Source organism: Polypterus senegalus, chromosome 11 (genome assembly GCF_016835505.1).
Source record: "Polypterus senegalus isolate Bchr_013 chromosome 11, ASM1683550v1, whole genome shotgun sequence".
In the NCBI taxonomy this organism is placed as follows: domain Eukaryota; kingdom Metazoa; phylum Chordata; class Cladistia; order Polypteriformes; family Polypteridae; genus Polypterus; species Polypterus senegalus.
Window position 1 is genome coordinate 21397717 of NC_053164.1, and position 27175 is coordinate 21424891.

The 27175-nt window shown below is 40.8% G+C and overlaps 1 protein-coding gene across 3 annotated transcripts; it reads left to right on the forward strand.

The window, feature by feature from the left end:
* Window positions 1-1752: 1752 nt before the first annotated feature.
* On the forward strand, window positions 1753-23302 carry fosb (FBJ murine osteosarcoma viral oncogene homolog B). Of its 3 annotated transcripts, XM_039768146.1 has the most exons (6): window positions 1753-2009; window positions 2337-2517; window positions 10354-10644; window positions 15614-15721; window positions 21791-22087; window positions 22191-23302. In XM_039768146.1, the coding sequence occupies exons 2-6, from the start codon at window positions 2392-2394 to the stop codon at window positions 22260-22262; spliced, it is 894 nt and encodes a 297-aa protein (XP_039624080.1). In that variant the 5' UTR covers window positions 1753-2009; window positions 2337-2391; the 3' UTR covers window positions 22263-23302. The 3 variants fall into 3 exon arrangements, with proteins under 3 accessions (XP_039624080.1, XP_039624079.1, XP_039624081.1); XM_039768145.1 differs by having other exon boundaries at window positions 21791-23302; XM_039768147.1 differs by lacking the exon at window positions 2337-2517 and having other exon boundaries at window positions 21791-23302.
* Window positions 23303-27175: the final 3873 nt, after the last annotated feature.

Here is a 27175-nt window from a genome sequence, read left to right on the forward strand (position 1 = left end):
GCAGAAGCACTAATCGCTGCACCATAACACTTACAGAAACATGGGGAGAACATGTAGACTTCACACAGATGGTGACCAGGTCTACAATTTGTACCCAGGACACGTGATCATTGAAGCAGCAGAGCTAACCCCTGTGACAATCTATCCAGATGTTTCTATAAAACCCACACAGGCAAAGGGAGAACATTTAATTGTCATGCTGGAGATTAACATATGCAAGCAACATTTCACTGTATTCTGTTAATGTGGATATTGACCCTTACATTTGTACTCAGTAGGCTGGATCTGGGGCAGCACGGTGGCGCAGTGGGTAGCGCTGCTGCCTAGCAGTTAGGAGACCCAGGTTCGCTTCCTGGGTCCTCCCTGCGTGGAGTTTGCATGTTCTCCCCATATCCGCGTGGGTTCCCCCCCACAGTTCAAAGACATGCAGTTTAGGTGTCTTAATTTGTGTGTGTGTGTCCTGTGGTGGGTTGGATTCGTTCCCTGCCCTGTGTTGGCTGGGATTGGCTCCAGCGGACCCCGGTGACACTGTAGTTAGGATATAGCAGGCTGGATAATGGATGGAGGCTGGATCTGTGAAGCAAAAGGCTAACTACTGCGTCACCATGCCACCCGAATCCGAGAAATAATGAATAATTTAAAAATATTCTTTTAAAACCCGACAGTATTTCAGCTGCACGTCAATTTCCCAAGTGTGATGGTTTATTGTCACGAAAAACGAAACAAGACAACTATGCCATTTAAAACGGAAGATTTATTTTTCGTTGTCTCATCGTTGTGAAATGATCTATGCATTATTCTTGAAGATATTACATGTAAATAATTGTTAAGACTCGTGTACATTTTTAAAAATTACATTGGCAAGCGCCACCTACGCAGGGAAGCCCTTTGTTAAAAAGAAATTAATTAAATAAGAAAGTTCCCCTTGTTTTCCCTTCCTTTATCCCTCCCCTCATTCTTCTGCGGGCCATCGGCGACAGGGCGTTCCTGTGAAAGTTTTTTAAAGGGAGATCCTCACTTCGCCCTCGGGAGTTCCTACGTCTTAGGCTAGCAATTGCTTCACTAGTTCAAAAAAAACAAGTCCGGTGTTTCCTCGCACACACCTCAGGTAAATGTGCCAATAATTATGTTTACCGTTGTGGGGCAACATTTTTGGCTTAGACAGTTGCTGCATCTGGGGCGTGATTAGCAACGCAAAAGAACAAACGCATCTGCAGGATTGCGAATAAATATTAAAATATGAATTAAAAAGTTAAAACTTCGCCGACGCCAATGCAATTTATTGGTAATGCATCGCTTAATCAGATAATTTGTCTATTTTGGTAACTGTTTGTTTCGAATGTAAATACCGTTTTTTGGAACTAGTGTTTTTGCTTGAATTCAAATACAGTATAAATAGATATGCCCAAAACACCTCAGACTTTGACTAAAAAATTCTGATCATTTTCCATATGTCTCTGTGATAAATAGCAAATGCGTTTATAAGAACTTAACTGACTTTCTCTCCTGCTACAATCAGCGCTCATAGTAAAAGTTTCTATTAATAACAGACAGGCTGCAAACCTGGTAGAGAGCTGTGTGGGAGAGGGATTCCCTCAACGTCATTGCTAGGATACCAAACAAAACACAGACAAGACATCACCATATATGGGCACGTACGTCATCGGAACTCTGAGGGCCGGACTAGGAATTCCTGCTCGATTCATTCATAAAGACCTGAAGCTTCTTTGCAGCGAGGTTTTGCCACAGCTCTTGTACACAACGGATTCATTTGCGAGCGTTCATTTTTAAATGATAAAAAGAGACATTAGGATTAACATTTTTTATTCATTCTTCTATCTCCGGATACTACTGGATGTAATTTAATACGAGAAAGGGTTTGCAAAAGAAGATCGTCAGAAAACACGGTTGTTTTAAACTCGAACCAGAACGGATTTTAGTTCTTATTGTGGGGACGTTTTACTTTTAAAGAAGAAAATAAGGAAGAAAGAAGTGAACAAAGCGCAAAGGTAAAGGATGTTTCAGCTTTTTTAGCGCATGCCGTTACACTTTTGTAAAGTATACTTTGTGATTTCGGTAAATAAGCTTTACATAGTTGCAGCGGTCTAATCGCATTAAAATCAATATGTCAATGGTTAATTAATTGCACTATAGATATGTCGATAGCAAGTTTGACAGCTTTATACCTGTATATACTTCTTGTTGTAACTTGAGGCTGGACGTTAAAGTAACCAGCTCCTTGATTGACATGTGCATGTTGATGTATTAAAAAGTGCAACTTATTTACCGACCACCACCCCCTCCCCCTCCCCCTCCCCATGTTCCGGCCACCATAGGTGTCCCTTGGATTCCAGGCACGGAGTAGCCAGGTCTCCACGGTCAGGCAGGGAGATGTACCAGGGATTCCCAGGCGACTTCGACTCAGGCTCCCGTGGCAGCTCGTCTCCCTCCGCCGAGTCTCAGTACCTTTCATCCGTTGACTCCTTCGGGAGTCCCCCTGCCACCACAACAGCTCAAGTAAGTAAGGCGGATTTAAGATTGTTTTCTGAACTTGTTTTTATGTAGTTTGTGAAGTGTTCAAAGCTCGTTTTACAAGAGGTGAAAAGGCAAAGTAACATGTCGCTGAATCTCAGACCACTCCGAATATTTTATTGGAAACCTGAATGGGAAAAAGCATGTTATGTGATGTAAATATGTATGAACAGGCGAAACACCATAGCATCATCTGAAGTAATCTGTCACCCACAGACCCCCACCCCAGAATGGACGAACAAGTGTCGCTAAAGGAAATGACATTCATTCATCCATTCATTCATTCACTCCTTCATTCATTCATTAATGGACGGCAAGTTATTTGACTGCAGAATATTAAATAACCAATACGATTCCATATACCAGTTAACATGGCTTGCTAACAATAGCTTTTCGATTTGTTTATATTGTACAATGACATACCGTATTTATAATATTTGCATGGGAACATCAAGGGATATGCTTTTGTTCTTTTTCTGGAAACTGTGCATTAGAAAACCTCAATTTATACATACACGTTCAGAATTTATCGATATCCTAATTCAAACAGCGATGAGAAAAAAGTTAAAACACTTTCAAACAACTTCGTGAAAATTCAAAAAGCGCTGAAGTAAAGTCAGTGTGCTAACATGTAAAAGTTCAATCTAAATTCGTAACAATTTCTGACAGTGCGGTTAAAACACACACACTTTAGCACAATCTGTGCAAGGTTCACATCTCGCATTTTACCCTCACCAGAGGAACACACGTTACCAGAAACATTTATTTTTAGGACTAAAACGAGAAGTAGGAGTGATGTGAAGATGCCAGTGCACGCCATCAATGCATGGACAACGCCAGCACATTTGGCAGCTGACGCTTCTGCCCCACTTAGTCCCCGTCGCTAGATACGCTATGCGTGGTAGGCGGGTTTCCGCAATGCGTAGCGGACTAGCGGCCTGGAACTCTCCGACTGACGCTCGGCACGCACACGCAAAGCTCCGCCTCTCCACGTCGCCTCCTCTGTGTAGCTCGCCGCTGTCTCCCCGCTTCACGCCGTGACGTCCGTACATTCTATTTTGGAATGTTACGTCGCGTTGCTAAGGGGAGGAGGCAACTAGGGAACCCGCAGAAAAATCTACCGCTCATTGGCTGAACCGGGGAAAGCAAAGCCGCGCCTCCGAGCTACCCACACTGCTTATGTAAATTAGAAGTGACAGTGTTTTTTTTTGTGTACTTTCTCCTGCTGTCTACATTTCTATTCGCTGCATATCACTTAACGTCCATTTCTACTTTTTCTTCACGTTTTTACTAAACGTTACGAAAGAAAGAAAGAAAGAAAGAAAGCGGCTATATTGTATAGGGGCCTCTTATGTAGTGCTACTTATTTTTAAAGTGATTGTTTAGATTAGCAATAGTCTTTACGTAACATATCACACATCGTGCTTCATTAATAAATATTTTAAAAAAGTTTCTAAACCTTATGAAAATGTGGACATTTTGTATTTTACATTGCCTCCACAATGTGCTGTGGCCGTTGTATCTCCTTTAACAGTTTCCTCTGTTTGAAGTTTTTGTTTCCTTCCCAATGAACCCGGCAGCACTACACATGAAACTTTCTAACTCATAAATATTAAAATAATTGCGTTAAAGCTATTTTTGTGTCCTTAAGTAATACGGCGTACATTAACATACTGTATTTTTCTGCATCACAGATTATTGGCGCTGTTAACGCTTGACGTACCCGGTGATAACCTATACTGGGGTAAAGTAACAAACGAAAATAACACTTTACGTATTTGGAAAAATTAATGTTAGTGAGTGCTTTCGTGAAAATTAGTGCATTTTTAGCATACATATGCATACGCTTTGTGAGAACAGCATCGATTTAAACACCCACGTATACAAGCACTCATACAGTATATTACATGTATATAACATTTTAATAGCTACTCAAAACGTTTTACATAGACACAGGCAGCCACTTCAACCACCACCGATGTGTAAAACGGACTTGGATGAAGCGACGGCAGCCTTTCTTGTACGCACACCACGCATTAGCTATTAGGTGGTGAAGGGGTGAAAGAGACAGTTAGGCGACAGGGGGTGGTACTGCGGCCAGAATGGAAAAGATCATGGTTAGCAATTTAGCCAGGACATTTTTTTTTAAGTTGCCCGTGGATCTTTTATGAGCGCACACTGTCCGGTCCTTGGTCTTACAACTCATCCGAAGTACAGCAATATTTACATACTATCAGGTCGAACTTATACAACCAATGACTTTATAGTCCAAAAAAATTAAAAAAAAAAAAAAAAAAAAAAAACAACGAATTTCTCCCCTAGCCATGAGAAAGAGAAGAAAGCCAGGAGAATGGGCAAAAATTGTTACAAAAAAGGAAAATGTTCTTTCCCTTGATTTGAATGCTTACTCTCAGCAGACCCCCGTGACCCTGTATTTGGATTCAGCGGGTTAGAAAATGGATGGATATTTACAACAAAGTTTTGAAAAGATTCTGTAACTGAATATTTGATGTTTCCAGTTTCAAATAGTACAGAACATCAGTTACTAGCTGACTTATAAAAGGTGAGTTAGGATTCTTTCTTTTTTACAATTTTAAAAGCGAGGTATCTGCACTGGGACACTGGGCTTCGTTCACATACCACAGGATAAGTTCCTCCTGCTGGTCTCTCCAAAACCTTGTCCAACAGCAATTGAAGCTTTCCTGGTTGGTTTCCCATCCAAGTCCTGGCTGAGGGCCCAAACATGCTTAGCTTCATGGGGATTGCCTGTTGAAGCTTCACTCCTCCCTCCTCACCTGGGCGCGCTATGCTCCAGCGACTTCTTGTCTCTGCCGCTTGCGTTGTAAAGGGGGTTTGCTGAACGCACGCTAAGGAGATGCGGTCTGATCAGCTGCTGTCTTTCTGCTGCATGTTCTACTTGTCGCGCTTGTGTTCTGCTTGTCATCGATCATTTAAAAGCCTGTATAGCAGCTGTCCCTTTGTCTCACTGACTTGTGACGTTAAAGTGTCCCTTGCGGGATTTCAAATTGTCTTCCAAGAAGATCACGTATTGTCTCCTTCTAAACCTTCCAAGATTTTTTTTATAAATATATATATAAATATATATATATATATATATATATATATATATATATATATATATATATATATATATATATATATATATATATATATATTGTGACGGATGGCCAGGGCCCACCTCTGCGGCATATGTTCCAGGGAAGCAAACATGGGAAACCCAATATCTCCCCCTGGATGCTAGGTGGCAGCCTCCCTGGGTTGCAGCTGTGCCTCGGACTCCTGCAGGGCTTTATAGGGGTTGGAGTTTGGTGTAGCCCTGTTAGGTTTTACAGGTGCTGCCAGGGGGTGCTGTAGCAGGAGCTGCCAGGCCCTTCTGAGCACTAGTTTTGCCACACCCGGAAGTGCAGCCGGATGTCGGCAATCAAGCACCTGGAGCCTAATAAACGGGACCAGCAACCACTACTCGGTGGCCAGAGTCGGGAGGAGGAGGATAAAGCTTAGAGGAGGAGTGGTGGTCCCGAAAAAGTGGAGTGTGGTGTGCTTATTGGTGTTCTTGTAAACTTGGGACTGTGTTGTGCCTACTACACCACAGGTGAAGAACAATAAAAGTCTTCTCGGAGACACTTTAACGTCCCGTGAGACAAGGCAGTGGTATAATATATATATATATATATATATATATATATATATATATATATATATATATATATATATATATATATATATATATATATATATATATATATATATATATATATATATAATTTGCTGTAGAAAGATTTGTGATAGTCCATATTGTGAATGGTACTATATAAAATAAATACTGATTAATGTTTACATGCACACACAGACACACCAATATTTACACAGAAGAAAACATTTAAAAGGAAATTTGTTTTCTCATTATGCCAAGAAAAATGACCAGACACAAAGAACTGCGTTTATTGAACATATTCTCCTTGTTTCTTCAAATATTTCCTCACTTAATGTCTCGCTAAAATTGCTTTCATTGATCAAAATGGATTGTCACTGCTAATGTCTTTGGTCAGCCTCAATGGTTTTAGTCAACTACACATATTGCCTCCCTCTATGCCTTTCCACTAACACACTCTTTCTTCTCCATATTGTACTTATTTGAATCTGTTCGGGTTTGGACTTTCTGACTGCACCACATTGCTGAGTAACAGTGCAGTTGAGAAGGTGAAATGGCTTCCATCTTAGTGGATCATTGCAGACTGAGCTAATCAGACCTACATGTGAGTGGGTCCGTGTGTGTATTTTCTGAACCCACTTGTTTTAGTACACATTTAGCCTATTAGTGTTGGGTAAAATCACATACTTTGTATGTCATAGAAAAATTGGAAAATTCATCTCATTGAAATCAGCCAAGACAATATGCAATGACACACAGTACCTACGGAGGGAAACAACATTTTTCAAGCAATTGTTCTTACTGCATTGAAACTATACACACTGTTTGAAATGAGAAAAGACTATTTGGAAAAAGAAAGAAAGAAAGAAAGAAAGAGTTTGAGTTTTGAAATACCTTTTATTAAGCATTCAACAATCATTACAAAATCAACAAACCATCAATAAAAAAGAACATCCTATGTAACCTATGAATGCGTATTTTGCTGTAGTATCATAATAGTTAATTCACAAAACAAAAACACACTCGTCATTAACAATTTTACAAATTGCATTCATTGCACACCACTGTTCTATAAATGTATGCAAATTATGGGTCATCGTATAAAACTTGAAATCTGATAAAATTCTTATTTTTAATTGTGCTTTAAAGAAACCCACCAAGTCAGACTCCCTGTCACTCTTAATTTTTTCCTTCCTCGTGATATAAATGGCAAGCTTAGCCTGTCCCAATAAAAAATTTGCTAATCTGCCAACATTCTTTTTTGCTTTCACATTAGCCAAACCATATATAAAAATCTGATTGGTAAAATAAACACCCAAAACATTAAAAACACTGCCGAGTACAGATAAAAGAGGTTGAATCCTAAAACAGTAAAGAAAACAGTGAAAAACAGTCTCTCTCTGTTGGAAAAAAGGACACAGCTCTGAGATGTTGGGGTTAATTAAGGACAAAAAAGAGTTAACTGCCACAATCCCATGAACAATTCTCCATTGCAGATCGCCAGTTCTCTTATTCAATGGTGGACTGTACAGACTGTCCCAAATGGGGCCGACACCCCCAAAGAAAGAAAGAAAGAAAGAAAGAAAGAAAGAAAGAAAGAAAATTACTCATTTATACATATGGGATGATGTGGGTCAATGGGCATCCCAATCAAGTTGGTCAGTTGTACCTTTTCTGGTCCATAGGCTGTTGTTATGGATGGATGGATGGATGGGAGAGACTGCTTCCCAGGGCCATGTGCTTCCCCAGTGCACTGGAGGATGATATCCCTCTGGTGTGCATTCCATTTGGACACCCACAAAGCTTCATGGGAGTTATAGTTTAGGTGGGCAACCCTGTTGGAGTCCTTGGGTGCCAGTAAGGGGAGCTGCTGGGGGCAGACTCTGCTTACACAAGGAGATTCTGCCTAACCCAGAAGGGCTTCCTGCTGTCAATGTGATAGCTCTGGAACTGATCCCGAGTCCAGTATAAAGTATGCTGCTCCACTTCACTTGGGGGCCAGAGTCAGGAGAGTAGTCGGATGAAGCTCATCTGGGTCGATTGGAGAAGGGAAGAGTCTTCTTGCTGGAACAGTAGAATACTTTAAGGTATTTGTGACAATACATCTTGTTATTTGAGTCTGAACCTGTCTGTGCAGTGGTGTCTGAGGTTTGGGGTGACACAACACCCCCTAGTGGTTCACAATATTTATGAATAGGAATAGCTTGTCGGATTGAATTACATGTTCTCATCAAAATTGTTGTATTGTTGTAATGTGTTATGTTATATTAAGTGTGTTAGAAACTGACAAAGATGCGGATTTTCTGGAACACACCTGGTATCTAAATTATCTGCCTGAATGGATCAAATTCGTATCATGAACTGGTTTCATAAGCTGAGCATAACATTTTAATATAACACAATTCTATTGCAAAAGAAGAAAAGCATACTGATGCAGAAATGTTTCATTCAAAAACAAATTCAAATTAAGAAAAAAATCTCAGATTTTCTGAGAGGAATTAAATAGATTAGAATTTGATTTCAAATGACCTTGGTGTTGGACAAGGTATATCTATGTAATGGTGATAAAACAGCATTTGAAAAAAAAAAAAACTAATTGTAGTATACGCTGAAAGTAAAATGCCTAAATGCAGCCTTTTTTAAACACATCACTACACATAAAAGCTATATATTTATATTATTTGCCTGTGTTGGAGAACAAAAGACTTCAGTTTCATTAAAACAGAATCACCTATGATTAATAATTAATAGAAAAAAATTATAAAGTTGATGTCAGAGTTCTAAGCAAATTATTGTATTTTAGCAGATTCATATACAAGCCTGTGTCCATTAAATCACCTTTATAGAAACATCCATCCATCCATTATCCAACCCGCTATATCCTAATACAGGGGGTCTGCTGGAGCCAATCCCAGCCACCACAGGGCGCAAGGCAGGAAACAAACCCCGGGCAGGATGCCAGCCCACCACAGGGCACACACTAGGGACAATTTAGGATCGCCAATGCACCTAACCTGCATGTCTTTGGACTTTGGGAGGAAACCCACGCAGACACGGGGAGAACATGCAAACTCCACAAAGGGAGGACCTGGGAAGCGAACTCAGGTCTCCTAACTGTGAGGCAGCAGTGCTACCCACTGTGCCACCCCTTTATAGAAACAGTCATTGTTATTTGTTTTGTATTATCAGAACATGATGGAGAAAACGTTTCGTACAAATAATATTTATAAACTATTTTGAGAATTTTATTATCCAACCCACTATATCCTATCTACAGGGTCATGGGGGTCTGCTGGAGCCAATCCCAGCCAACACAGGACGCAAGGCAGGAAACAAACCACAGGCAGGGTGCCAGCCCACCGCAGGGCACTCACACCAAGCACAACTTAGAATCATCAGTGCACCTAACCTGCATGTCTTTGGACTGTGGGAGAAAACCCACGCAGCCACGGGGAGAACATGCAAACTCCACGCAGGGAGGACCTGGGAAGCGAACCCGGGTCTCCTAACTGCGTACCCACTGTGCCACCCCTTTATAGAAGCAATAATTGTTATTTGTTTTTGCATTATCAGAACATGATGGAGAAAACTTTTGGTACAAATAATATTTATAAACCATTTTGAGAATTTTATCAGTGATTGAAAATAGAACTCAGCATGTTAAGCCACAGGGATATTAAAGGTTGCCTTGCCTTTTCTCGAAAGTCTGAATCCATATATGATGATGAATATACAGTTTTATATCTGTAAGATTATTAAAATCAGTGGATCTGATTAAAAAGATACCTGAAGTCTTTTTACAATTCTAATGCTATCAATATTAACTTGAATCACTCCATGTAAAGACAGATGTTGTTCTCCGCTGTTTTCATCCTCACATTTCCCAGAATTCAAAGCCTACCTTGGTTGCAACAGACAAAATGGAGAAGTGAGGCACAACTCTGGATATTCTCAGTAATGAAAATTTGTACAAAGCTCAGATTTAACAACTGCTCTCATTTTTCTGCTTTTTTTATTTGACTATATATGTGTGTGAAGGTGTGTGTGTGTGTCTATGTCTTCATTATGAATGATACACTGCTTGATGCTGAAATACTATCCTTTCTAAAGCTTTGTATTTCTTTTTGGTGCTCCCCTTCTTACTCCAGGAGTGTACTGCAGCAACGTTGGAGATGCCAGGCTCTTTTGTACCCACTGTGACTGCCATAACAACAAGCCAAGATCTTCAGTGGATGGTTCAGCCCACCCTCATTTCCTCTGTGGCTCAGAGCCAACCTTCTGCTCCACCTACTATGTCTCACCAAGCTCCCCTCGATCCATACGATCTTCCTGGTACCAGTTACTCCACCCCAGGTGGCAGCTACCCAACCCCTACTGCTGAGACCCCTGGGCCCAGCCGTCCTACACGTACTCGCACCAGGAGACCCCGAGATGAAACTGTGAGTGCTACCTCTGCCAATGGTTTTGTTCCATCAGGGAATATTACATCCAGAGAATTGTTAGGCTCCACAGTGGCACACATTTCATACTTTGAGATCGTCACTGCAAGGCAGATGTCCTTATTTAGTTTGCTTAATGCAAAAAAAAATTTGGCATATAATAAAATACACCATGATTACATAATGCTTTGTTTCCTTTTAATATATTTATAATACCATTGCACTGTAATGGTACGGTAGATACAGTTGATTTACCTGCCATAGATGGAATGTTTAGAGCTTGGCTTAGGTTCTTTTATTTAATGCATAGCTTGTCCAGGCAATATGGAGAAGGGGCAGCAGTACCATCAATAATTCAAAACACCACACACGTACAGTACATCATTTTAGAGTTAGCAGAAAAGCTTAAGATAATTCAGGACAAGATACTTTCCGTATGGTTATTCGCACCCACTGCTATGTTATTTATTTCATTGCTTTAAGTTTGCACAGTTAAAACTTAAACATTCTTCTGGACTCCATTGTAATGTGTTCTGGAAGTCCTAAAATTCATGATGCCATATCAAAGCATAGCCAGAGTAAACATTTTGAGGTTACTTTAACTTCTGGGCTGTACGCTGGTGCAGTGGTAGGGCTGCTGTGACCTGGGGTCGCCTCCCTGCGTGGAGTTTGCATGTTCTCCTCGTGTCTGTCTGGGTTTCCTCCCACAGTCCAAAGACATGCAGGTTAGGTGCATTGGCGGTCCTAACCTGTCCCTGGTGTGTGATTGGCATGTGGGTGTCCTGCCCTGTGATTTGTTCTTGCCTTGCGCCCTGTGCTGACTGGGATTGGCTCCAGCAGACCCCCGTGACTGACTTTAACTCTTCTGTTCAATAATATTAGTGTGAATAACATCAGCAATATACCAAGATGTTTTTTCTCCTAAAATATTTAGTTTCCTTGGAGTTTTTGCTAGAACTAATAGAGCTTAGGCAGATGTATCAGTGGCGCCTGAGCTAGCAAAGTCGATTCTAAATCAAAAATTTGCTCATTCAGGTCCTACCTCAAGCACATTATGTGGCACTGGGCTTGTCACATCCAACCATAACAAATGTATTAACACACATGTGTTAGGTGTCTATAACTTGGGATTGTGTGAAAGTATAGAAAAGCAGTAGAAAAAATAAAGATGATTATTTGTTTGATTGTTGAGTTTTGTGCACAGAGGATGGAGACTTCAGTACACCTAAACAGAAGGCACTAGGCTATTATACAGGTTATAAATCTCTCAGGGAATACACATTAAAATCTAGAATTCAAGTAGAGTATTGACAACACATACAAATCTAATATTCACAGCCATTAATAGGGCATCAGCTAACTGTGTGTACACCATGAACTTGACATGCTGTGTTTTAAATGCACAATTTCACACTTCCACTTTGAACCCGCATTCTTCTTGTTAATGCCTAAACCTAGAAATCTTTAGAAATCTATCTGGAAACCTAGAAATCTCAAAATGCCTTTAATAACCTAGTTTTATTTGTTTAGTTGACATGTTTTGTTTTTCTAGCACTGCTTTACAGCTTTGGCAATGACTTGTTTAAATGTTCCATCTGGATAAAAGGAAATACCTTGGCAGTCATCAGTGATTAGACCTGAGCACTACTTCAATATCTCATTCATGGCAATACACATCTTGGTCTTTTGTACAATAAAATGCTTGCTTTTTTCCCGCAATATTAGAATAGTACTTTAAAATCAAACACCAAACATTTTAAACAAGGCTTCCTTGTACAAACACAAACCATTGATTATAAGTTAACACACCTAGACATGTACTAAGAAACGTTTAAATTTCAGACTGTCATCGTACAGAAAGAAATATATAAGATAGATAGATAGATAGATAGATAGATAGATAGATAGATAGATAGATAGATAGATATGAAAGGCACTATATAATAGATAAATAGATAGATAGATAGATAGATAGATAGATAGATAGATAGATATGAAAGGCACTATATAATAGATAGATAGATAGATATGAAAGACACTCTATGATAGATAGATAGATAGATAGATAGATAGATAGATAGATAGATAGATAGATAGATAGATAGAAGAACTAGGTGTTAAATAGATTATAGGTTACTGAGACTATATTAATGGCCAAAAATGGCAATTATTTTCTGCTTTAAATGAAATCTATAACACAATAAAGTGTGCAGAAAGTGAAGGGGTCTGATTGCTTTCTGTATCCACTGTAGCCTGGGTATTAGTGCCAGAGATGCACATTTAAACATCATCCCAGATCCTTCATATACAGTATGTACATTTTTCTAAAACAGAGGGAGCCTGTATTTAATTGATTGAGCAAAGCATTATGGGTATTTACATAGCCGATATATATTTCATTTGTCCCCAGGGGAAAATTAAAACTCTACAGAAACTAGTGATCTAGCTACTTGGTACATGCATGAAAAATAGCTTTCCATAAATTATTTTTTTTTTGTTCTTTATTTCAACTTATACAATTTCTTTTATTAGGAATTTATTAGCTTTTGCATACCCCTTGGGGTCAGAGTGCAGGGTCAGCCATTGTACAGCGGGTGCAGGTTAAGGGCCTAGCAGAGTAGGATCTTTTTTGGCAGCAATGGGGATTGAAACTGGCAACCTTCTGGATGTCAGCGCAGGTCCTTAGCCTCAGAGCCATTACCGGAGAAAAGCAGGGATAATTTTAAGAAAGGCAATCCTTAAAATATTTACAGGCCAGCACAGGACCTTGCTTAAGTGAAATTCAGCAAACTGTTAAATATACTTTTATCTGTTCTATCTCCATTGATGGTGGGCATATAACTTAACATGACTTGTGAACTCTGACTGGACAGAGTGTACACATTGATTGGCCTGTTTACCTGTCAATCAAGATTAAAGCTCACCCTGTCAACTCCCCTGTAAAGTTTTATCCTATTATTTCACACAGACCCATGCTCTGTCCAATCACTTGTTGTTTGTACCTGGTAGGCGGGCATCATCTCATCAACAGACACTAAGTGACTGTTTATGGACAGGTGTGCAATTTGAAAACGCCATAACAGGGTTGCCAGGTCAGGGGGAATCCTTCCATTTTGGGGAGAAGATCAGTGTCATATGACGGAGTGGGGAAGGGTTTTAAAAAGGGGAGGTTTGTAAGGACAAAAATATAACAGTTGTGTATTCTTAAAATTATCTTTCTATGGAAATAGGACTTCATACCTTTCACATTTATCACACCCCGTAATGATCAATAAAAACAAAGTTAGCAATAATCAAAATATTAATTAATCCTTGCAACAGCCACCTGTCATTGCTCCGTCCACTTGTATGATTGGTTAGTGGTCAGAGTGGCTTGGGATTGACAGCCATATGACAGAAGCCCTTTTACCTCACACCAGTCTGTATTCCTCCTGTTAATTTTTCCAACTTTACTAACAAGACTCAGAGATCCAGCTAAGCATGAAAGCATATCTCGGTCTGGCATTAGCTGAAAGAGTTCTGAGAAGATTAGAATCAAACCAACCAACCATAAACCAACCCGCTGAATCCAAACACAGGGTCACGGGGGTCTGCTGGAGCCAATCCCAGCCAACACAGGGCAGAAATCCAGTCCGGGCAGGGTGCCAACCCACCGCAGGACACACACCCGGGCCAATTTAGAATCACCAATCCACCTAACCTGCATGTCTTTGGACTGTGGGAGGAAACCCACGCAGACACGGGGTGAACATGCTAACTTCATGCAGGGAGGACCCGAGAAGTGAACCCGGGTCTCCTAACTGCGAGGCAGCAGCGCTACCCACTGCGCCACCCTAGAATCAATCCTTTTGAGTATATTTCAGTATAACAATTAACATTTGTAATGACAACTCCCAAAGCATCATGGTCCAGATAGAGAGGATTTCATCAGTAAATTGAGTACGAAGCAAGAGTTTGTAGCTAGTGCTTATTATTTCAATGTTTATATTTTACTTTTCTTAAGTTTATTTGCTTGAAAAGGATGCTGTGATTGCATACTCCATTTTGGGATAAACACCTTCTTGAGTTCTTACTTTTAGAATGAAATTGTCTGTTCAAATCAGAGTACAGAACAGTACGTGTTTACGTGTTTAGAGTGCAGTTTCAATTCATCCATCCATCCATCCATCTTCCTAACTTACTTATCCAGGGCAGGGTCGCAGGGCAGGTGGAGCCAATCGCAGCAATCAGAGGGCACAAGGCAGGAACAACTCATGGCCAGGATGACAGTCTATTGAAGAGTGACCACACAAACACACACACACACACACACACACACACACACTTACACATATCGGGGACCGATCTAGCAGTGCCAATCCACCATATTGCATGTGTTCAGACCGTGTCCTATGAGAGATTTATGTGCAGCAAGCTAATTAAATTTGAAGATCTCTAAAGAATACATCTACCAAGTTTATTCATTAACATGATTGCTCATCAAGTGACAAATTTGAACCTATTTTGGATGACAAACGGTGCCCCTCATTTGTGAATAATCTCCTTGTAGAGCAAAGACGTGGCATTCTCTTGCAGGTGGCATGTAATAATACAAAGGACAATTGCAAATGATTTTCCATATGAGTAATTTAAAATATTTTAGAGCAACAGTAGCTTGAGTTAGTTAGTTAACCAATTTGTACAAGTGGCTAGGCCTCTCTTTACAATAGATCAGCGTTTCTCATTCTTGAAATAGCCTTTATTAAGCATGTCAGATTTTACGTTTTTCAGAACAGGGGGGAAAAATTCTCAAAATAGGGGGAAACTGACTTGTTCATCGTGGGGATTTTGACTGAAGTACCACTCAGCCCTGCACCACAGCACAGAGGCCTTTCCTGAAGCCTGCATTGGGCTGCCTCTTCGGTACGTATTTGTGAAAGTTGTAATTATTCACTTTTTCGCTCTCTTTCTCGTATTTTTATTCCTTCAGCTCACCCCAGAAGAAGAGGAGCGGAGACGTGTGCGAAGAGAACGCAACAAGCTGGCTGCTGCTAAGTGTCGCAATCGCCGGCGGGAGCTGACAGATCGGCTGCAGTCCGTAAGTTTCCAATTCTGGAAGAGCCCAGAAAAGTTATAATGATAAAAAAGCATACATTTTCAGTGACATCAATGTACTATTCTCTCTACTTTACTTGTTTATTGGTTTCCATGATGCAAATCGGCGTCCTTTTTGCTGAAATAATGTAATTATTTTTTTTTTTTTTTCAGTGGAATATTTTTGTTCTGGTTAAATTTTGAATGATGTGTCGAATTAAACAGATGTACCGTGTTGTCATTAGGGAGTAGTCAATTACTGAAAAAGAGTGCCATTTTATGAATTGACATTAAAACATTTACACACAGCTCTGTCACTAGTTTTTTTAGCTTCTTCTTACATTTAAACATCTCCTTTCTCACTACTCAAAACGCTTCAGTGAGTGGAGAGCCAATTCAACCACCACTAATGTTGCAGCATCCACCTGAATGATGTGTCGGCAGCCATTTTTGTGCCAGTACGCTCACCGCACATTACCTGTTAGGTGGAGAAGTGCTGCGAGAGAGAGATAAATGGCCAAAGAGAAGTGTAAAAGGAATAGCCCTGTAATGACTACGATCAGACATTAAAGTATTAAATATTGGATAAAAAAAATACCTTTTACATCCTCAAGAGCCAGTTGCAAGTGATGCCTACTGTCATATTCTTTGCACAGGGCTAGGCACTTGGTACACATGCCACTCTCAGCACACTCTTAAAACTACAGAGAGGTTCTTCAGAGCGATGCAAAAGGGGATCCATATTTGGTTCCCTAAAGACCAATTCACATGAAGGTTCCAGAAAGATCCCTTATTTTAGCGGTTCTCAAATCTGCTGAAGCTGTACAAGGGTGGCGTCGAATAAATGAACAAGACATCAAAATTAATTTTTTTACATTTTTATTTCAAATTTAAATTTGCAGCGGCACGGTGGCGCAGTGGGTAGCGCAGTTGTCTAGGTTTAGGAGACCCTTGTTTGCATGGGTTTCCTACCAAAGACATACAGGTTAGGTGCATTGGCGATCCTAAATTGTCCCTAGTGAGTGTGTGTGTGTGTGCCCTGCGGTACGCTGGCGCCCTGCCCGGGGTTTGTTTCCTGCCTTGCGCCCTGTGTTGGCTGGGATTGGCTCTGGCAGACACCCCGTGACCGTGTAGTTAGGATATAGCGGGTTGGATAATGGAGGGATGGATTTCTAAGGCATAGATCTAATGACTAATATGTGACTGCTTTAACGTACACAGCCTGTCCAGGTTTGATTTGATATTCGAGATATCGAGACACTCTGAGCTCCTTTTCTATTTGAAGTTCGTTCCTATGACGAGCGGCGCCGCTGCTGCTGCTTTTATAGTCGCGTATTTTCAATCCAGAAAGTTCGAGGCGTATCGGCATCTGTCGCGAACATTCGGGTAACAGTCGATCAGGTGATAATGCGGCGCGACTGCACCACATTGGCAGTGTAGCCAATATTGCCAAATTGAGGTAAATAATTTACTGCGTATTGGGTTATTTTCATGATACAACTAACAGCGGTGTAATATAAGAATGACGAAGATACGTTCGTCTTGCGCAGATTGACTTCATCGGTGTCCTCGTTTACGAGATTTTTAAAAATGAAAACATATTTAATCGTTTCTTTACATAAAAAAAAAATAATTAAATAAGAATAAATAATTTAGGGGGCGGCACGGTGGCGCAGTGCTAGCGCTGCTGCCTCGCAGTTAGGAGACCGGTTCGCTTCCCGGGTCCTCCCTGCGTGGAGTTTGCATGTTCTCCCCGTGTCTGCGTGGGTTTCCTCCCACAGTCCAAAGACATGCAGGTTAGGTGGATTGGCGATTCTAAATTGGTCCGTTGGGTGTGTCCTGCGTTGGGTTGGCACCCTGCCCAGGATTGGTTCCTGCCCTGTGTTGGCAGGGATTGGCTCCAGCAGACCCCCGTGACCCTGTATTCGGATTCAGCAGGTTAGAAAATGGATGGGTGGATGGATAAATAATTTATTCTCTGTTTTTGGGATTAGAATTACTACCAAAAACCACACAAGGCATTTTTAAAAAATTATTTAAAAAAAAATAATTGCAAATATTTCATGGAATGTGAAGCTACCATGCCTAAAATTCCAAGAGTCCCTTTAACTTAAGCACAATAATCTTTAGAAGTGCGTGTATTTGATTTTTAGTATTTGTCATTTAAAATTGGGTGGCACAGTGGTGCAGTGGGTAGCGCTGCTCCCTCGCAGTAAGGAGACCTGGGTTCACTTCCGGAGTCCTCCCTGCGTGGAGTTTCTGTGTTGTCTGCGTGGGTTTCCTCCGACAGTCTAAAGACATGCAGGTTAGGTGCAATGGCGATCCTAAATTGTGCTTGGTGTGTGTGAGCTCTGCCTGGGGTTTGTTCCTGCCTTATGCCCTGTGGGCTGGGTTTGGTTCCAGCAGACCCCTGTGACCCTGAGCTGGGGTTGGAAAATTACTGACTGTCATTTAGAATTAAGAAAAGGGACTTACTTTAACAAAAATAGGACATCCCAGCATTTACCTTGTGTTATTCCCACCATGATAATGCATTTCAATATTAATCAATATAGATACGGACACAATTTAGCTAAAATAAAAATATGATACAGTTTAGATTAAAAATAAAAGATGAGATGTTTGTGCTAAAATGATTCAAGCTCTTGTGTTCAAACCTGCTTTTTATTTTGAGATTACGCCCAGTTCGGGATCACTTCTAGTTCCAGTCCATACCACACCTTGGGCTGTATTTTCAGAATCCTGATCCATAAAAGCTGCTTCTCTTTGCGCACTGTCATTCAGTTCTGCTGGACCCTATTAAACACACACACACACACACACACACACACAGAGTACTATGAATATTTTCTCTTTTTACTAAGTGAAGTTTAATTTAATTAGAGACTATCACGGTGGTGCAGTGGTAGCACTGCTGCATCGCAGTTAGGAGTCCCAGGTTCACTTCCCGGGTCCTCCCTGCGTGGAGTTTGCATGTTCTCCCCGTGTCTGCGTGGGTTCCCTCCAGGTACTCTGGTTTCCTCCCACAGTCCAAAGACATGCAGGTTAGGTGCATTGGCGATCCTAAATTGTCGCTAGTGTGTGCACCCTGTGGTGGGTTGGTGCCCTGCCCGGGGTTTGTTTCCTGCCTTGTACCCGGTGTTGGCTGGAATTGGCTCCAGCAGACCCCTTGACCCTGTAGTTAGGATATAGCAGGTTGGATAATGGATGAATGGACTATGGGCTGGGCTCTCCCTTAGTGATAGGCTGAGAAGTGCAGATATCCAGGAGAGGCTCAGAGTAGAGCCACTGTGTCTCCACAACAAGAGGAGTCAATTGAGATGATTCGGGCATCTGAAACAGATGTTTCCTGGTCTCCTCCCTCTAAAGGTTTTATGGGTATGACTCCAGAGAAGACTCAAAGTTTGCTATAGGAGGACTATATCTCCCATATGGCCAGGGAACGTCTTGTAATCACAAACCATGAGATGGCAATTGTGGCTGGGGAAAGGGATGTGTAGGCCTCACTGCTACGATTGTTGCCCTATGACCCAGTATTGGATAAAAGGTAGAAAATGAATGAATTAGAAAATATCTTTGATTTTCTTGAAAGTCCTTTTGATTGGGAAGTCAATGTGCAGTTTAAAAAGATCTGACAGGCACAAATCTATCATGATTGTATGCACATACAGTATGCCTTTGAATAGAAGCCTGTATCGTTCTTCATTTCACTCTGCTGTTCTGCTTGTACCAGTTTTTGTATTTTTTCATTGTGAAAGCTTCCCCTTGTTAATATGGTTGCAACTTTATAAGAAACACAGGTGATTATTAGACTACTTACCAGTTCTCTTTTTGTCCCTAAAGAAGTGTCCATCTCCTTAGAAAAATATTTCCAGAACTGAGATTTCCTCAAATTCTGCCTGTTAGGTTTGCTAATAATGTGTCAGTACCACAGTTATCAAGCAAGCAACTGCTGCCCCCTTAACATGGCACTTAATTTCACATTTTTTCCTTGCATGGTTGTGGTGACTCTTCCTATGAAGTCAGTAGAAGGATTGGCAGAACATGGGGGGTCATGAGGTCGCTGGATAGGGGTGTTTGGTGCTCCCGATATCTATGCAAAAGGATGAAGGTCCAAGTCCTTAGAGTCCTGGTGCTTCCTGTCTTACTATATGGTTGGAGACATGGACGCTATCCAGTGACCTGAGATGAAGACTGGATTCCTTTGGTACTATGTCTCTCCGAAAAATCCTTGAGTACCGTTGGTTTGACTTTGTGCTGCTCATGGAGTCCCGAATGAGGCACATTACCTACATTGTGAAGGAGCTTCAGTTACGGCTCTACAGCCATGTGGCGCATTTCCCCGAGGGTGATCCAGCTCATAGGATCCTCATTGTTGGGGACCCGAGTGGCTGGACCAGGCCAAGGGGTTGCCAATGTAACACCTGGCTGTGGCAGATAGAGGGTGGGACTGGACCACGTGTCTTCCAGGGGGGTTGCCAACCAGGATCCTGAGTTGTTTCGTCGTGTAGTGGGTGCGGCAATGCACTGTACCAGTGCATGCTCCCCAACTTGACTTGACTTGTGGTTGTGGTATTCCATCAGATGGTCCTAACATGTTGATTTTAGTGACTGTAGTTTACAGTGCATAGCTGCAAACAATATAGCGTCACACGTAGAAAAATAAATGAAAATGGTGGCAATCATGCAATAACAACAACAACATTTATTTATATAGCACATTTTCATACAAACAGTAGCTCAAAGTGCTTTACATATTAAAGAATAGAAAAATGAAAGACATAATTATAAAAAATAAATCAACATTAACATCGAAAAAGAGTAAGGTTCAATGGCCAGGGGGGACAGAAAAAACAAAAAAACTCCAGACGGAGTGGAATCATAAGAGCCATAGCAAAACAATGCTTCTTCTTCTTCTTCTTCTTCTTAAGGGTGCTCCCATTAGGAGTCGCCACAGCGGATCATCTTCTTCCATATCTTTCTGTCCTCTATTTCTTGCTCTGTCACCCCATCACCTGTATGTCCTCTCTCACCACATCCGTAAACCTTCTCTCAGGTCTTCCTCTTTTCCTCTTGCCTGGTAACTCTATCCTTAACACCCTTCTCCCAATATACCCAGCATCTCTCCTCTGCACATGTCCAAACCAACACAATCTCGCTTCTCTGACTTTGTCTCCAAACCGTCCAACCTGACGTTACCCTCTAATTTGCTTAATATAAAATAAAAATTAAAAATCACCACAAAACTGGCAGTAAAAGCATAACCGCAACACTTTAGAATACCCAGACATGATTAATGCAGTAATTGCTTCATCGGGTTAGTAAAACACTGGATAACCAAACTGGAATCATACTTGAAAGAGCAAGGCCTACAACTCTTCTACGAATGAGAATTACAGCGGGACCCTGTCCAGCATTTTGACTTTAAGTGTAGCATTAAGATTATTTGAAATTTTTGCTTGTCATTGTATAATCTTAAATTAAGGTTGTACATTATTACATATGATAGCTTTAACCTTAATTTCCAATATTGAAAGGACTTATGGCTATGAAGCCTATTGTTGTGTTGGATAGATCCGAAATAGCTTGCTCTCTTTCTCTCCTTAGGTTTCCTACTGATGTGTCAGTACCACAGTTGGTACACTACAATTACCAAGCGAGCAACTGTTGCCCCCTTAATAGATAGATAGATAGATAGATAGATAGATAGATAGATAGATAGATAGATAGATAGATAGATAGATAGATAGATAGATAGATAGATACTTTATTAATTCCAATAATATGCCACTTCACTTCACATTTCATCTTCCATCAGTTGTTCCAACCACCCTCGCACTCTTTCTAGATACGTGACTTGCTGTTTTTAAATGCTAAGATGGTTTGATGTGCTTGTACTGTACAGTGTCTAGTGCCATGTTGCATTCATCCCTCCAGCCTTATTTAAAAATATGGACGCATGGAAGGATGGCTGGATATGTCCTTCAAAGGAAATGAAAACCAACCAGGTGGCTATAAAACAAATGGTTTCTTAGTTTTCATCTCATCATGTAATTACTGTGTTCCATCACAGGAGACTGACCAACTGGAGGAAGAGAAAGCAGAACTCGAGGCTGAGATTGCCGAACTTCAAAAAGAAAAGGACCGCCTGGAGTTTGTGTTGGTGGCACATCAACCCGCCTGTAAAATTCCTTTTGAGGAGGACCCTCAGCAGCAGGAACAGCAGCAAGTCAGGCCTTCGGTGTCCATTCTCGGCCTGGCCGTCAAAGAGGACCCTTTCTACTTGGCCAGTGCATCTGTGCCAGCCGTTTACCCACCTCACCCTCAGAGCCAGCAGCAGCCAGGGCTGATGTCGGACCCGGGCGCAGAGGTAGACTTTTCTAGTTCTTTCTTTGCGCACACTGAGCCTGTGATGAGTGCTCCCTACCCAGCTAACTCCTCATATACATCTTCATTTGTGTTCACCTACCCAGAGGGATCGTCGACCTGCGGAGCGAGCGCACATCACCGGAACAGCAGTAGTGAACAATCCTCAGACTCTCTGAGCTCTCCATCTTTACTTGCTCTGTGAAATGCAAAAAAAAAAAAACCATTACCAAACCTACACCCATACTTCCTTTCTTCTCGATACCTTCCTGATTCCACGTAAATGCACTCGCACACACACACACACACACACAGACGCACACATACACACACACACACAGACTCACACACACGCACACAAAACCAGCACCCCTGCACCCCGCAGAGACATCCTCTCTCTTTGTTGTTTTTGGTTGTTTTTATTTTGATATTATTTTTCTATTCAGTTTTCGTTTCTTGCTTGCCTAGACTTTAATTCTTGCCTCTTCCATCCGCATCAGTCATGCTAAAAACTCTATTTTTAAGACAAAAAAAAAAAAACTGAATTTGTTCTTTTCATACAAAATTTGTCTTCAATGGTGTCGCACTGCGTTTGTTTTTTGTTTTTGTTTTTTTTTTTTTTGTTTCATTTAAAGCAAGCCCCGGAGACTCCTGAACTGACAGCTTCGTCCGACACCGAGACAGCATCCTCGACGCCAACTACGTCGGCTTCACCCTGGCTATGAAAAAAAAAAAATAAACAAAAAAAAAAAAAATAAAAAACAAAACAAACTAAAAACTCAGAGAAACCATATGCCCTCCAGCAATTCCCTGGTTCAACGTGCTTGAACCTCTTTTCACCTGCTGCTGTCAAATAGGCTTGGAAATGTTTTAACGCCACAGGACTGCTAGAAACGTTGGATTTTGTGTGTGCCGTTATAGTTGTTATTTATTTATTTTTTTTTGGCTTTCTCCTTTATGGAAAAAAAAAAAATGAAAAGCAGCCGTCAATCAACTCTTCGGCTGCACAAGCCCAGAAGCAAAAAAAAAATAATAATAATCATGGCTCGCTCATTTTGATTGTAAATGATGTGCTTGTTAAGCTGGTGTAATGTATGAAAGCTTCGGTCCAGCTAAAATGTGGGCTTTGTGTTTAAAATGTTTTGGCATTATTGCTTTTGCTAGAAAGGGGGATTTGATAGCGTTAAAGGTTATCCTTAAGGAAAAAAAAAAAAAAAAACAAATAATGGGAGGGCTTCACTGTCTGTGAAATTCTTCATGAGTAGGTGGAAGGCATGCTTGTTGCAAATGAATAAGGCTGAGAAGGGGCTATTGGGTAGGAGGACTGAGCATTTCTCGACCCGGCAGCGTTTTTTAATACTCGCCTACTTAATCTGAAATTTGCCAGGTGTTTTACTGAAATCCTTGCTGGCTGTCCAGGTTCCTGGAAGATGTAGGACCAGTATGCATGTCCTCGTCCGAATGCAGTTGCCCGGGACGATGTCCAAGATGGGAGGATGCTGCCTCACTTCCGTAAGCCACACGCCACCATAATTAGTCCCCATTTTTGAACTGATCCTTCCTCTTAATTTCTCCATTAACTGTCTTATAGTAATCATGAAACTCAATGCACAAGAAACCCAGTGGGCCTTAAGCCTGAACGTGATGTGAAATTGAACTGGGTCTTCAAGACGTCTGTAATTAGACAAACCAGGTCCATTGATGTTCATTTGTCCAATGTGCATTTTCTTAACTCGGACGCTCTTAAACCTTAGCCGAAGGATGCCATTTTTTTTTTCTTTTTGTTGTTATATTTCTGGCAGGAGGAGCATGAAGCAGTGGGGGACGTGTAGTCATCGTACACGGTTAAACACTCCTGCAGGCTCATAGTTTGCAGAGATGGAGTCTGGGTGCTGCCGGGAACAGCAAACCGCATGAGAAACCAAACGAATCACGTAAAGAACTGGGAGTCGGATGGATCTGGGTTTGCCGATATGAGACTCACTTGCCGCATATTTTTTTTCTAAGTACTGGTAATTGCTTCATTTTTTTTTTTTTTGTTTCCAAGTGCTGTGTACAATATGGAGGCTAATAATATTCATTATCTGTAAAAATGCATAGGAACAAGGAGAATTAGTTGATGTGGTTTGGGCATCTAGTGAAGAGACTGAGGGGCAAAATGGAGGACATACTTGAGGGATTATATCTCTTGACTGGCAAGGAGTGTCCATGGGTTCTTAACAAGAACCTGGAGAAAGAGAAAACCGGTCAGTCTTGCACCTCCTATTTAAAACACGGGGGACACAGTTGGAAACTTGTAACTTTCGCACAAACATTAGGAAGTTTTCCTTTACTTAGAGAACCACAGACACTTGGAATAAGCGACCAAGCAGTGTGGTAGACAGCACGAGTTTAGGGACTTTCAAAACTCGAACTTGAGGTTTATTTTCGAAGAATTTGGTGGCGAGCTTTATTGGGCTGAATGGCCTGCTCTCATTGAGAGTGTTGCAATGTAAAACTGCTATCCCTACTCCTACCAAGACAAGCAAGTTTGATAAGGAGATGAGAACACCGATGGATATGTCAGACTGGATGAGAAGAAGTCATTCTTTCTCTCCATTGTCATCTTTCCAAGAACCTGGTCGCAAAAAAAACAGAGCCTCAAGAGAATAAAATAAAAAAAAAATAAAAAATAAAGAGAAGCTCCGAAATGCTCATTCCTCTCCAATGGCACCTCTCTGCTTAGGGCCTACAACTTACCTAATGTACTTTGGGCGTGTGATTTCTTTACCCCCCCATTCATGTCACTTTTATTATCCTGTCAGATTTCTTTGGGAGAGAGGCAACCCCACGGCATGCAGGTTGGTGCCTACTTTTGTGCATCTGAACGAATGTAAAGTGAAATGTTCTCACGATTGTTATTGTTTTCTTGTTAATATGACAAAAGATTTTTTTTTCTGTGAATTTGAGAGACTGCGGTCTTTCAGTTAAACTGACAAAGATGATAAGAATGTCCTTCCCGCTCCTGCACTGGGAGAGGAAAGCTGAGAAGTAAACTGACTTTTTCCTTCCTGCTTTCATTAATCATTACAGTTATCTTTTTTTTTAATGTTCTTGGGCAATTTAGGGCAAGTTTTGCAATATAAACCTTTTTTAAGTATATATATATATATATATGTATGTAAAAGTATATAAGTTTAATGCAGTAACTTATTTTCTTTCTATTTGTTGTGCCCTTTCTTGTAAAGGGACCTTTGCTTTAATTAAAGAAAAAAACAATGCCTTTCACTGCCTTCTGCCACTGAAGTATGTAAACCAATGTCTCTGTATGTGCACATATATGCATGAATACATTTATACATACTGTACATGTGTATCTTCACATTTACTGTATATTTGCACAAACAGAGTTCAAAGGAGCTATGCTGCATTTCTTTGCCGATTTTGGAAAGCACACATTTTTAAGGCCGTGAAGTTAAAATTGCCAACTGTTCACAGAGCCAGTGAAAACGTCACGTTCAGTAAGTATTGTGACTTGAATTTTACGCAAGTGTGCATCACGCCAACGTGCCATCTTCCAAAAGGTCTGCCATCCAACAAAATTCCTAGACATGCCTGGGGTATCAGTTAAAACAGGTGGACTTTTAATCAATAATGGACAGCCTGCAGTGGCTGCAGATTCTGCCAGGCCAGAGAATCACTCGATGCCCTCAGCCGCTGGTGCCACTTCTTCCTAATTCTTTAACAGATGAATTAGGTTTTCCAAATTTTCAGGAAAGGTTCGTATTGTTTTTGAGATCAATGGACTCAATTCCATACTGCCATTTTATGGTTCTTCACCAGGCTGTATGGTTCTGCGTCGAACCATTGCATGACCAAGCTACCACTTCATTCTGGAAAGGGTTCTTTGCATGTGGAGCTGGTTCTCCAAGCTTTGAAAAACTTCCTAATATGCAGAAAAAAAATAATAAATCTGACGTCTTTAATGTATGGTAGGCATGCCTAGCAGGAGACTAACAGGTTAAAAAAAGCTGGCCTGTGCTATTGTAAGCAAGAATTATTTTAGAATCACAAATCTGTTTCCATTTCTTCATGGTTAGTTACCATATGGAGCTTATTATGGATCTAAATAAATTAAGGTTCGTTCTGGATCCTTCATGTGGATGGATCTTTAGGGAACCATAAAAACAGTTTCCCCTATGACATCCCTCTGAAGTGCCACTCTGGCACCTTTATCTTCTATTTGATGGGGACACCTGAGACACATTTTAATGCCAGGTGCAGTCTGGTCACTTGTGTGCATGGCAAGTACCTATGAAAACTTTATTGTTCACATTGATGTCCATTGTTCCTTAAATGGAAGTAGGTGACAGATTTTGTGAGTATTCCAAGGAAGGACCAAATTCTAAACCAAGCAGGAAAGCTAAATTAAGCAAAACGAAGCATTTACAGGAGTACTAGGGTGTTGTACCGTGTTAGCCATTATGAATGTAGAGAAAAGCCGAGCAAAATGACACCTTTTATTGGCTAACTAAAAAGATTACAATATGCAAGCTTTCGAGGCAACTCACATCTTTGCCTGAAGAAGGGGCCTGAATTGCCTTGAAAGCTTGCATATTGTAATCTTTTTAGTTAGCCAATAAAAGGGGTCATTTGCTTGGCTTTTCTCTGCATTTACAGGAGTAATTTAGCGTTCTGATTGACTGCATACCCTATATGATGATGTTATAGGGCCAAGACGGCCCACCTGAGTTATCGCAAGACTAGGAGGATGGCACCCTCTAGTGACTGGCTTTGGCATTTCTCGATTTTTTTTTTTTCCCTTACTGTGAGAAATGCCTAATTGTTGGGCACGAATATATTGGAAATACATTCAGTAGGATTTCTTTCTATATTGTTTTTAAATTCACAGTGTTGCTCATTCTGTTTCATGTTGAAAATAACTGTAGATTTTGATAACTATGCTATTCCAAAAAAAACAAAAAACAAAAAAAACAATCCTATTGATTTCCGCCAGTGAAATGGCTGCTGACCAGGACAGAGTGTTAACCAAAGGGCTGCCGTCATTCTGCAATAATTTTATTTTCTCTTGGTTATTTGCATTTTCTAATTG

Excerpts from the sequence above, each read along its gene's own strand:
- fosb (XM_039768145.1), top strand. The coding sequence starts at position 2,392 with ATGTACCAGGGATTCCCAGGCGACTTCGACTCAGGCTCCCGTGGCAGC. Across the intron at positions 10,645-15,613 it reads GGAGACCCCGAGATGAAACT|CTCACCCCAGAAGAAGAGGA; the intron begins GTGAGTGCTACC and ends TTATTCCTTCAG. Across the intron at positions 15,722-21,790 it reads TGACAGATCGGCTGCAGTCC|GAGACTGACCAACTGGAGGA; the intron begins GTAAGTTTCCAA and ends GTTCCATCACAG.